General features: G+C 48.8%; 3 protein-coding genes across 3 annotated transcripts; 2 read left to right on the forward strand and 1 right to left on the reverse strand.

The window, feature by feature from the left end:
- Positions 1 to 119: 119 nt before the first annotated feature.
- EJ05DRAFT_540937 (glucosidase II alpha subunit) lies at positions 120 to 3549 on the forward strand (the record flags this gene model as incomplete). Its single annotated transcript, XM_033749633.1, has 3 exons — positions 120 to 201; positions 257 to 1046; positions 1095 to 3549. The coding sequence occupies 3 exons, from the start codon at positions 120 to 122 to the stop codon at positions 3193 to 3195; spliced, it is 2973 nt and encodes a 990-aa protein (XP_033597341.1). The 3' UTR covers positions 3196 to 3549.
- Positions 3550 to 5059: 1510 nt separating this feature from the next.
- Positions 5060 to 7845, forward strand: EJ05DRAFT_137196 (uncharacterized protein). The gene has a single exon (XM_033739195.1). It carries the CDS (start codon positions 5182 to 5184, stop codon positions 7687 to 7689), a length of 2508 nt encoding a protein of 835 aa, XP_033597342.1. The 5' UTR covers positions 5060 to 5181; the 3' UTR covers positions 7690 to 7845.
- On the reverse strand, positions 7802 to 9003 carry EJ05DRAFT_503835 (uncharacterized protein; the record flags this gene model as incomplete). The annotated part of the gene is made up of 3 exons (XM_033747483.1): positions 7802 to 7952; positions 8005 to 8628; positions 8696 to 9003. 3 exons carry the CDS (start codon positions 9001 to 9003, stop codon positions 7802 to 7804), a joined length of 1083 nt encoding a protein of 360 aa, XP_033597343.1.
- Between the last annotated feature and the right edge of the window lie 3987 nt (positions 9004 to 12990).

Genomic DNA, 12990 nt, shown 5'->3' on the forward strand with positions numbered 1-12990 from the left:
GCCGCTTCATGTTGCGCTGTCCCGTCTAGTGAGCAGTCTCGAGGTGTTTTGTTGATAGAGCTTATGCCCGTCTTCTGTATTGTTCAGGAGGCGGTCAATTATCTTTGATTCAAACCATCATGATTCCACTGAAGGGATCCTCATCATGGACCTCCTGCTTCGTTGCACTGACAGCTGTCAGCTTCCTGATCACCCCAGCGGGTACGTTTCTTGCTTAAGTCGTGCCGTTGTTTATCGCTTGACTTATGCGTTGTAGTATCGGTCAAGCATGCCAACTTCAAAACGTGCGAGCAGTCAGGATTCTGCAAACGTAATCGGCTGTTTGCCGATGCTGCTGACTCTCTTGGGTCCGAATGGCAATCCGGATACGCCCTCGATCCTTCCTCAATCAAACTGACTGGCGGCCAATTTACGGGCAACATCTTGAAGTCGATAGTCGGGCTCGAAGAAAAGATTGTACTACCACTGACGGTGTCGTTTTTGGAATCTGGCGTTGCTAGGGTCACACTTGACGAAGAGAAGCGCCTGAAAGGCGAAATTGAACTAAGACATGACAGCAAAGCTAGAAAAGAGCGCTACAATGAAGCTGAGAAATGGGCTATCGTTGGTGGTCTGCAATTAAGCACAAGTGCTGCCATCAATAAGGAAGCTGAGCAAGGTACTACGAGAGTTTTGTATGGGCCGGCCGGAAGCTTCGAGGCAGTCATTAAACATTCACCCTTCTCAGTCGATTTCAAAAGAGATGGTACTACGCAAATCAAGTTCAGCGAGCGTGGCTTGCTCAGTATGGAACATTGGCGACCTCAGATTGAGAAGCCCGCACCGCCTGAGGTCAAAGAGGGTGAAGAAGCGCCACCTCCTCCAGCCGAAGATCCAGATAAGCCTGTGTATGATGAGAGTACATGGTGGGACGAGTCCTTCGGTGGCAATACAGACTCGAAGCCTCGTGGGCCAGAGAGTGTTGGGCTGGATATCACTTTCCCAGGCTACGAGCATGTATATGGAATACCTTCTCATGCAAGTTCTTTGTCATTGAAGGAGACTCGGTATGTCTTAGCATATCTCTAATGGAAGCTGAATTAACTAGGTATCAGTGGCGGCGATGGCCAATATAGCGAGCCGTACCGCTTGTACAACTCGGATGTCTTCGAATACGAAATGGACAGTCCGATGACTCTCTACGGAGCGATTCCACTTATGCATGCCCATCGCAAAGATTCCACTGTCGCCATCTTTTGGCTGAATGCAGCTGAAACTTGGGTGGATATCACAAAATCAAAGTCTACTGCCAACCCTCTGAGTCTGGGAATTGGCTCACACACCGATACTCGCACTCATTGGTTTTCGGAGAGTGGGTTGCTAGATGTCTTTGTTTTTCTAGGGCCCACCCCCAAAGACATCACCCAAAAGTATGGCGAGCTAACCGGATACACACAACTCCCTCAGTCTTTTGCAATTGCATACCACCAATGCAGATGGAATTATGTCAGCGACAACGATGTAATTGATGTTGATCGCAAGTTTGACAAGCACAAGATACCATACGACGTAATCTGGTTGGATATTGAGTACACTCAAGAGAAGAAATACTTTACCTGGGACCCAATGACTTTCGCCAATCCTATCAAGATGCACGATCATCTTGACAAGAAAGATCGGAAGCTTGTTGCCATCATTGATCCTCACATCAAAAATACTGACAACTATCCTGTTGTCGAAGAGCTGAAAAAGAAGGAACTCGCAGTGAAGAACAAAGAAGGTAACATATACGAAGGATGGTGTTGGCCGGGTTCTTCCCACTGGATTGACTGTTTCAATCCGGCGGCCATTACGTGGTGGAAGACACTGTTCAAGTACGAAAAATTCGCAGGTACAGCGCCAAACACATTCATTTGGAACGACATGAACGAGCCTTCTGTGTTTAACGGTCCGGAAACCACAATGCCGAAAGACAATCTGCATCATGGCAACTGGGAGCACCGAGACGTTCACAATATCAATGGGATGACATTCGTCAATGCCACATACCAAGCCATGGTCGAGCGCAAGAGAGGAGAGCAACGCCGCCCATTCGTTCTAACTCGTTCCTTTTATGCTGGAAGTCAACGATTGGGTGCCATGTGGACTGGAGACAACCAAGCTAATTGGGATCATTTGGCCGCATCAATACCTATGGTGCTAAGCCAAGGCATAGGAGGTTTTCCCTTTGCTGGCGCTGACGTGGGAGGATTCTTTGGTAATCCAGAAAAAGACCTGCTCACACGGTGGTATCAAGCTGGAATCTTTTATCCGTTCATGCGCGGTCATGCACACATTGACACTCGTCGACGTGAGCCATATCTTGCTGGAGAGCCGTATACGGGGATTATCAGTCAAGCACTTCGACTCAGATATGCGCTACTGCCCGCATGGTACACTGCGTTCCACCAGGCCAGCGTCGACGGCTCGCCAATCGTACGACCTAACTTCTTCGTTCACCCGACCGATGACAAGGGCTTTGCAATCGACGACCAGTTGTACCTTGGCGATACTGGTCTTCTGGCCAAGCCTGTAACCAAAGAAGGTGCTGATAGTGTTGACATCTACATCGCCGATGATGAGCCTTACTATGATTATTTCGACTACACTATTTACTTAGGCAAAGGGACGAAAACTATCAAGGCGCCTTTGGAAAAGATTCCATTGCTTATGCAAGGCGGGCATATCATTCCTCGCCGTGATCGCCCTCGTCGTAGCAGCGGTCTTATGCGTTACGATCCATACACTCTCGTCTTGGTACTTGACAAGGAGGGCAACGCCCAAGGTACCCTCTACGTCGATGATGGCGACTCTTTTGACTACATATCTGGTGGTTACATTCACAGGAATTTTGAATATAGCTCCGCAACTAGCACCCTCCAATCGACCGATCTTAACCCAGATCCTAATGCAAAGGGATCTAAGACGGCCGCATATCTGAAGACGATGTCGAGCGTCACAGTCGAAAAGATTCTCATTATTAGTGCGCCCAAGGAGTGGAAGCAGCGTACTCAGGTCTCCATTAGCGAAGAGGGTGTCAAAGATAGCTTGAAGAAGCGAACAGTCGAGCTCACGTATCATGAAGGGAGCAAAGGTCAAGCCAACTGGGCTGTTGTACGGAAACCAGATCTTTCTATCGGGAAGGGCTGGAAAATCGACTTTGGCGGTACCGAATAGAGGAGAATTGTAACGAGATTGATGTATAAGAGATGTAATAGCAACATAAACACTTGAGCAACACCTCGGATTGAGCAGTACGAGACTACTGTGTGAAGCAATAGACTGTCTGTAATATACACAATAGACGCCAAGCGCTCAATAGAAACCTCGAAGCCCTTCTGTGATCCGACACAGCTGGAATATGTCTCTGAGCGAATATGAAACAACGCCGTGCAAAATTGGCGACTGGGCCAATTTACATATCCGTTCCGTCACTAGTGCAATATGTCAACGGTGATACCTAACGTCTTGGCTCAGTGTAGTATTGGATGCAGCCCAACAAGCCTGGCTTATATACGCAGTCAATCTAAGAGCCTATAGATCCGCTGCTTGTATAGCACACTACTCTACTTCAACATCACACAAGATCTTTCTTAGACTTCTGTATATGAGACTTCCTGGTGTCGAGGTCTGTAATTTAGTCTTCCTCTTGTCATCGTTTCCATTGCAAGGTCATCTCATCACACACTTGCTGCTAACACCTTTTTAAGCAATCGTTATTACGCGAATTCTTCTGTCTCTGTAGCCACAGGTTCAATAGATTATCCACTCATGATCTTGTGTCAATAACTATAGAGTTCGTGTCGGAATATACTGCGTATGTACGGACACCCAATGACGTCTCTGTCATGCCATTGCGACTTGACTTTGAGGAACCGTTGCCTTGCTCACTCCTAGCGAGGATTTACACTTCACAACCCACTGACAGTGTTTCTGACATGGATTCAGATCAATAATGGCTTCAACACTAGAAGACTTATCCTCCGGAGTATTGTGATATTGCGTCTAGTAGCGTATGAACCATGCTTGCAAGTCTAAACAAGTATATATTACCGCATCTTACATGTAAAACCTTATTAATGTCAAAGTAGATAAATAGTGAGGCAGCAGAAATATGATACAAAAAATTGGCTTCTATGTTCTTGGTAGTGTTGGGTAGGGCGTGTAGGTTTCGAGTCAAGTGAAGCTGGGTTCAGGTACTCTAAGGAAAGGGGCTTCTGTTGATGTTCCAAAATCGTCATGAACGGGATTCTCAGATGGTGCTTGTATCAGGTTTCATGATTAATTATACTTGCATTTCCAAGCTGCGTAGCAGTGATAAATTCCGTTGTCCTCTGCTGCCTTTGATGTTGGGACCGTTCTGCCAATCGTGCCTGCTGCCATGTCGCCTGTTGTCATTGCACTAAACTCTTTCGGACGGCAGTTTGGCCTCACTTTTCAGAGGACTTAATTAGTGATTGTTTTCTGCTGCCAACTTACCAAAGCCCTCTACCAATCCGGTTACGCGGCTTTGCTGCCGCTAAGCTATCATAGGATTAACCTCAGTCAGAAAGATGCTGGCAGAGCAGGGACAATTAATTAGTGCAGGCGCGTCTTGAAACGCGTCTGCCTTGGTGCATTCCAGTTCCAACACTCGATATCATCTCGCACGACTCACGAGACGACTTCGCTGGACTTCATCCGATCAGTCGAGCGCTTGGTTTTGTCGACCAGCGAGTGCTCTCGACTAGTCTGCTCACAGCTCTACCATCTTGAGCTATATACGACAACAACAAAATCGCGTACCAATCCCGTGCGGCGCCGTACTGCCGCCAGTCGTAGACGCTGAGGCGCCCATGTAGGCAGTTTTGGATCTTGAAAGGAGCGCACGCAGGATAGACGTAGCGCGGCTGACGATCGAAGCAGCGGCCCGCTCCATCCTCCGATCCTTATCTCTTTGAACGTTAGTAGACTTCTGCGCATTTTTTGCACGCGTCGCGTTTGCTCTATATGCCGTTCTTTCCTCAAAGTACTCAGAGGAATCAAGTCAGCTTCATCTGCTGTTCTCACTGCCTGCCTCTCACGACTTGTTAGGAGTTGGCCTGTTCAATATAAACTCCACTCACCTGTTTCTCATCACGTCAGCTCGCTTTCTCTCGCCACTTTACAAGCAACATCTATCTTATGGCGGCTCAACCGACCATGCTTCGCTGGCATGAGCGAGGCTGCAAGCATCCTGAAGTCTCTGCTGAAATTGGCGTGCCGGTTTGCAGATATTGTTTTGCAATGGCTCCCCAGGACACGATTCGAATCGGTCAAACGGCAAACAGGCAGCCAAGGAGGAATCTCAGATGGCCACCCGCTGTCGTATATACGACTGGACCAGAAGCATCAGAGACGAGCAACGACATGCCTTCGCCTCAAATTACTACGGAACCGAGCGAAAATCAATCAGGATTGAGGCCACTCTTAAGGTCACAGAGTGACATTCGACTGTTTCGCGTGAAGCCAGGCAGCCCTCACGACTTGATCTATGGAGACATGGAGCTGGTAGATCTTGGAAGCTCTGATATCCCCGCCTATGACACCGTCTCCTATACCTCCGCTGACGACTCTGGCGAACAGAGCTCAAGTTCGGCGGCGATATACGTCGGAAAATATTGGGACATAGCATATGTTGCGCAAGCCTGCGAACATGCCCTCAGGAGAGTGAGGAGCCGTAGAACTTCTCGACTGTTCTGGGTGGACGCGCTTTGCCTTGGCTTCGAGAGCACAAAGGAGAAGGATCATCACATCTTTCAGATGCACAGCATCCACGGCAAGGCATCGAAAGCGATTGCGTACATAGGAGAAGCATCGGCAGATAGCGCAGAGGCACTGGCGTTCATGGGTCGAGAAGGGAGCGAGCCCGAGCAGATCAGCGAAAGCACACGTAAAGCCCTCGAGTCATTGTTTGCGAGACCCTTCTTCTCACGGCTATGGATCCTGCTGGAGATGGTCTTTGCCACAGATATCAACATTCTCTGTGGCCCAGATGCAATCATGTGTCCGATGCTCTCATTGGCCACACGCCTTGCCAACACCAACGCCCCTACTTGGATCTCGCAACGTCCTGTATGGCGTGACACGCTGTCTCACGCACCTCTCATGGAGATCCTGACTCTTACCTCAGGCTATCGATGCCTTGATCCCCGTGATAAGGTGTTCAGCCTGCTTGCTTTCAGGGTAAATGATGAAATCGCCTCTGACTACTCGCTCGCTGTCGAAGAGGTCTACACCGGTCTGGCCGCTTATCTCATTCAGATTCAGCATGCATTCGACATTCTAGTGTTCAGCAGCTCTCACAGCACGCAACACAGCGTGCCCAATTGGTTGCCCAGTTGGGTGCCCGACTGGTCCCAGAAGCTGGTCACAACATTACCCACGCAGACAGACCTGGAGCACGAAGACTTTGACATGGAGCATGCCGAGACGGAAACGGCAACTCCGGTCTCCTTCAAAGGCCCGTTCAGAACCGACATCAGTGACGCTGTCCGGATCGATTCTTCCACCGGCTCGCTACAAGTCTATGCCTTTCGATTGTGCAAACTTGCCGGGCGAAAGGTGTTTGCAAACGGACAGGCCAAAATTATCATGGAAAGAGGTCAGCGAGGATCACTGGTCGTCACTGTGAAAGACACGGCCTACGAGCCCAGCAGCGATTGGGTATTCTTACTGCACGGATGGGAGCAGCCAGTCGTCTTAAGGGCTCAGAAGGGCTTGGAATCTTTCACCTTTGTCTCCACATGCATACTGGCAGTTGGAAGAACGTCAGGAAGTTGTTTCATTTCCTCGAACCAGGGACTCTATGACATGGATGACCGGATCGAAGCGGCACAGTTCTCGCCAGAGGACTGTGCCAGCTTCGAACAGTTCCATGACGGGCTGACGGAGTTGCATAGAATCCGAGCTATGAACAGTGCAACTTCTGAGGAGAAGATACTCAGAGTCCTGGATTACAAGCTCTTGTCCCTGACAGGAACTTGGGCGATTGAATCAAGTATGATGAACAAATGGACCCAGCTCGAGCAGCAGCTAGGCTGGATGTTCTTGGACCAGGCCGCCCTGGGAAACTTCATCGAGAGTTTGGATCACAGAGACGCGCACCAATACCAAGGAAGCGGTCCAATGCTTGTCGAACCCAATGAGATGGTCGGCTTTTCGAGGTATTGCGGAGCAGAGCTGCGACAGAGTGTGTCCTGGGACATCCGTCGCTTCTGTTCCACATTTCTTCGACGGCCAGAAGAAACAGCAGCAGCCCCAGATTCGTGGAGCCCCCTCTTTTCGCGATTGCAATCGTCCCTGCCTCAGATTCAAGACTGGGCGAGTCTGACTGAGCAATTGCTAGGACTTCTGGAGCTATCCAGCATGGTTCTTAGCCGCAGCTGGCCTTTCCCACCTGGTGGCGAACTGTCTGCAAGGTGGCAGAACTCTTGGGCGGACGGCACCGGAAGTACGGAAGATATCACAAGTAGCACATGCACATGGGACTGGTCGGAGTTCAAGACCACCATGGCTCTTCGAGCACGGCTGTGGGAGCAATCGTTTCCGGAGCAGCTGGATCCATCAATCAATCATACAATGGCTGTACAACTTGGCTGCCGGGCCATTGAGTTGAATATAGTCTCGGGCAAGTACATTACGATTGCATAGTGGCTAGTGTTTGGAGAAATGAGCCCGTTCTGAGGGTATAACAAACGGAGACTATTGAAACGTTCTGCGTGTACCTGGCTTCTTTGCATCGGCCATTTATGTGACGAACTCTTCAGGATCTCTGAATATCAACATCTTTCTCCGCCGTTGCTCGTTTGACATAAAGCACAGCCTGGCCGAATCTTTCTTGGTCCGCAACGCAGTCGTACTCGTCATAAGAGCTCTGAAGAAGCTCCAAGGTACGAGGGGAATCTGCGTCAGCCCTTTGAACGGAAGATGTTAATAGGACAGCATCCGCAGAGTCGTTGAACTTACCATAGATACTTTGGATCGGCTTCTTTCATTCTGTCCCAAAACATAATGGCAGGTCTTGTAAGTTCTAGCGTAACCTGCTTGACGGGCACTTCCGCACTGCATGAGATGACGAGAGTGGAAGTGTCCACTTTCAAGAATGCCTCCGGGTTGTTCAGAATCGTGATCCCGTGCTTGACGAGTACCGCCATATCTGCCTCGGTGTATTCTGGGTCCTGAGCAAAACATTGAACTTGGTTTCCGAGCAATCGTTGCAGAGACAGAATCAATGCATGCTGAGACGCTGACCTCACCTGTCCTTCCATCAAGTCCCATGAGATATTGCCACATGCAAATGCGACAATCTGTCGGATCGGCGCCGAAGCGTTTGCAGCCTTGACGATCGCATGGAGTAATTTCAATTGGTGACTGGCTTCTAAGCTCTTCATGACCGCCATAAAGTGCGCTTCGCACTCATCGACATCCACTAGCTTTTCTGGGACCTCATTAATTATCTCATGTGTCAACTTGTCTCGCAATGAAACGTAGTGGTAAATCCTCAAGCTGCAGTATGCAATACGAGGAACAGACATATCGGTGATAGTTGTCAGACTTTGGAAGGTGAAGTAGTAGATAAATGGAGATTCCCTAAGTCCGTCAGCGAGTGGCCGACCAAGCTTGTGTCAGAAAAAGCGCGGTTAAAGGGGGATCATACACGATGTATTCATGCTTCGGACCGATGGGAATCGTAGACCCAGTCTCCACGACAAATTCGACTTCACGTCCATCTAGGCCTCGAATGGACACTGTACCAGCCTCTCCGTCTAGTGCTCGCAACTGCTTCATGAGCCCTTCTATGGCCTCGCGTTCAAAGATTCGAGCACCGGATCTGTACCATGACTGAATGTTTGACTGGATTTCGGTCAAGGCTTGAGTTCTCTCGCCATCGTACTCAGGATTATCGGATAACTTGTCGTAAATCCTGAACTCATCTCCCTGGTAGATACTCTTGCCTATGATCATACTGAACCTTACAGATGCTCGTGAGTATCATGGCTCTCGGGGCACTGCAGCCCAAAGCTCGTGTTTGTCGCGCGCGAATTGTTCTTGGCAGCGGTGGCTGCTTGGCATCTACAAGTCCGTGCGTTCCAACATCTTGGCATCTACAGTATTCTGACATTGAAGGAGGCGGCACAGCTCATTGACAGACTTTCAACCAACACCACGTCGTACTTACAGCTAATGAGACTTACGAGAGCAACGCCGGCCGCGCGACCAGCGCTTCGCTTCAATCTGCATAGTCTCACAGACTCGCTTGTACCCGAGCTCAGCGCCAGAGCGCATCGACTTGGCTTGATCGGCGTCGAGCTGCCTCCTTAACAAACTTTTGAGACCAGTCATTCTCAGTCGCTGAGTGAATTCTGATGTCGGACGTTTTGTTTCAAGCGTTTGATGGCCGCAAAGCGCTTCCCTAGCTCTCCATGAACGCTCATTCGGGAATTTCAGTTGACCATCTTGCTATAAAGCTGTGGATAGTCAGGCCTCTTGTCTTTCTTTCAATCTCATCTCAATCCAACAAATATACTGGCATCTTCTCTCTCTGAACGAATATCACGCCTCTCGGTCAATTCTCAACCCTCAAACACGTGCACCTTTCGGTATCCTTCCTCTAGCATTTTTTCCGAGACCAAGCATCACTTGCACGCGATAAGTATAGCTCTATCTTTCTTTACAAGTATGGATGATGCAGAAAGTCTCCCACAGCCTTAGCCAGATCGCTGACAAAAGAATAAGATACAATATGTGCAGCTACGTTCTCACAACCTACGACTGCGGACACAGCGTCTGGGGGCAGTTGCTAACCCCCTGCGCTTTCGCACCACAATGCGGCAGGAAACTTCCTCGACATCGACGTAGTGGTGGCCCATGCCCGGGCTGTCGGTTGCCAACGCCACCGTAGCCTTTCGGAGGGCTTCACACATGGGAATAGATACGAAGTGGAGTAGGGGAGGGGTCATCTGGTGTATCTCAGGTTTTCCTTTGTCTGTTTGAGTCTGCTGTCTTTCCTTATTTTTGTTACGGATATGTCCAAATACGGTCGTTTCCGTTCCTGATTTAGTTGCAATTCATTGGGCTGTGCCTGATTATCTACTCAGTGTTGCACTTTTCACGATTCACGATTTCGAATGGGTTAAATGGAGAGCCTAGGCTGGCATGCGAGCTTCTCGTTCCTGGGTACGCAAAGTCCAAATTTCAGATCTTAGAACCTGGGTTCTAGATACTCGATGGCCAATGACCCGCGGGGCTGCTGTCAGATTTGGCGCCGCGAACACGCACGATAGGCGCCGCTGACACGATGAAAACCATTAAGCAGGAAGCCGCTAGGTAGACAAATAGTAGAAAGATAGACGGTAGACAGACAGCCGTTGTGCTCATCCCTCAAGTATCTCTCTGGAGCCTTGATGGACGTTCCGATTGATGCTTATGGTCACTGGTATCGACGGCTATTCTATTGTCATTTTGCTTGGCTAATCATCAGGTAGAAGACGAGGTCGAATTCCTTTCGTTATGTAGCTCTGTTAAGGCGTCTAGCATAGCCTTCACATGTTCGAGAAGGGTATGATGATACAATGGCTCCGACTGCCGTCCGGTCGGCTATCTAAATTTGAACCGGGCTGACTACAGACAATGGACATGACTGAAATAGTGTACATTCCACCTACTTGTCCAGTATCCTACGAGACAGGAACGAGACAAAGAGACCTCCTAATAGTAAATAAGAGTCTAGTCTAGAATTGCTATATCTTAAGGCCTAGTAGCAATTACTTGAAGAGCCTTAAGAAAGATCCATCCTATTTGGAGGAAACCACTATTGACAGCACAGTACCGCTCATGTTAGCTTTTAACGCGATGAAAGACCGGCAGTGACGTATCGAGGCCGTTATCATTTCGCTTTAGCCAGCCACGAGAATCCTAAGCGTTACGGCGGTAACGGTCTAGGACACCTATCTAAGAGTGCGTGTAGGTAATCCGAAATGAGGTGAATGACCGAGGGCGTCGCCGCCTAAGTACCAGCTCTCTTAGGAGAACTGCATCGTTCCCTTACCCCAACTATTACGTCTTATATTACTTCGCTTCTGCCGTGATTTTACACATCATTTTAAGCCAACGGTCATTATTGCAATACCTAGAGTCGTTCGATTAGCAGCTATCGAAGGATAGCCATCGGAACAGCGCAGCCGGAGTAAGGACCGCAATTGGCAAAGGGGTCACAAGTGCAGTCTTCGCATGGATGCTGCACGCCGCTGGTAGCTCGTTGTGGTCGCGTTTAGAAGCCGCTTATGGGTGCTTTTCACTACGCTCAGCTATGTAAGTCAGCCGCATAGCCACAAGCCGGAGTGGCATTGAGAATGACATAAGTCAAATATTGGGCCCTGGTGATGATCCTTGGGGTTGCGGCTGGACAAAAAGCCTTGTGCAGCATCCTTGAGGACATGGATGAGACGGCGACGCCAGTGTATCTTGCAGTTGGGAAACGTTTGTATGGGATGGGTCAGAAAGTGGTTTCGGAAAGCGACTCAATCGAGTTCACGCAAAGTTCTAGGCCCTGTACAGATATTATGCTCCTTGAAGTCAAAGTATCTACTGATTGTCCGCAACTGCATGATTTCCGTTACGAGTGATCGGACGTTAGTTAGGATACCTAAAATACAACCCTTAATCGCTACAATTCTCTACAATAATTGCAAGCAATCGAGGAGGCCCGCTCACGATTGGTAAGCGGCTGAAACCATACAATGCGCTTGCGTTGAACTGCCTTGCAGAAACCCATCTCTGGGTAGACCTCCTCGGTGATGATGTGCATTGTTTACATAGAGTGACGCTTAGGAAGTTTGGACTCGGTTGACGAAGCCAGGGTTTTCGTGAAATCGCTTTCTAGACGTGTTAATGAAAGTATGCGTCCGCCGGGTTGTTTCGGTGGTCTGGAGAGGCACAGCCTCATCGGCCGCGTCACGCACTTTAGAGATTCGAAAGGGTGTGCAACGTCTTCGTCTTATTAGTCAACAGCGTTGTCGGAGATCTCAGATCCGTCATGTAACTCCGGTGATGTTGTTCATTATCGCCATGTTAATAGACGTTCTGGATAGGAGTAGCTTGTAGAAGGACGCTAATGATCAGCATCACGCTTTGGTAAAGACTGGCATTTCGTGTGCACTCTGGCAGCACAATGCAGAGAACGAGGGCCACGTCAAAATGACACGCAGAAGCGAAATTGTTTGACGACATCCTGTGACCGCGCTGGCAGGGGCACTTATTGAGCAGTCAAGATTGAAACTTTCCTCGTTGCTGCAGGCATTACATGGCGGTAAAGGTACTTCTAAGGGAAAGAGAAGTCCGAATAACAGCATTCATTGCTTGTTCATATACTATGGATATTAGAAACAGGAGGTCTCGCTGTATTGAACTTGAAGTGTCTATCATAATGCCTAGTGCTGCTACAGCCGTTGTCACATTCCTACATCTGATGGAGAAAGGGGTCCGGAACACCAAGGAAGCTGCGTAATACAATAAAGCGCACCCCGATACATAATACAATGATAATTGTTAACTTACCGTAATACTGCAGCTCGCCACCACGCATCAACCCTGACGCGTATCACCGCGCATAAAATTCAACCCACCGTAACCCCTGATCACCAAACACAAACAAAAACACGTCCAACATTCGAAGAATGGAAACCATCATATACCCAGTCGTTACAGGTCACCAAGTCCACATAAAGGCCTGTTCATGACTTTGTCACATGCAGGTGTGGCTTGACAGACAGTTTGGTTCCCGCCCATATCATGTCCACAACACCCATCCCAACGAGAGGAGGCTAGGAATGGCGCAACATCATTCACAAAGTCAGAGAGAAAGAAAGAAAGAAAGAAAGAAAGAAAGAAAGAAAGAAAGAAAGAAAGAAAGAAAGAAAGAAAGAAAGAAAGAAAGAAAGAAAGAAAGAAAGA

The sequence above is a fragment of the Pseudovirgaria hyperparasitica genome (assembly GCF_010093815.1).
Source record: "Pseudovirgaria hyperparasitica strain CBS 121739 unplaced genomic scaffold EJ05scaffold_15, whole genome shotgun sequence".
NCBI classification, from domain to species: domain Eukaryota; kingdom Fungi; phylum Ascomycota; class Dothideomycetes; order Acrospermales; family Acrospermaceae; genus Pseudovirgaria; species Pseudovirgaria hyperparasitica.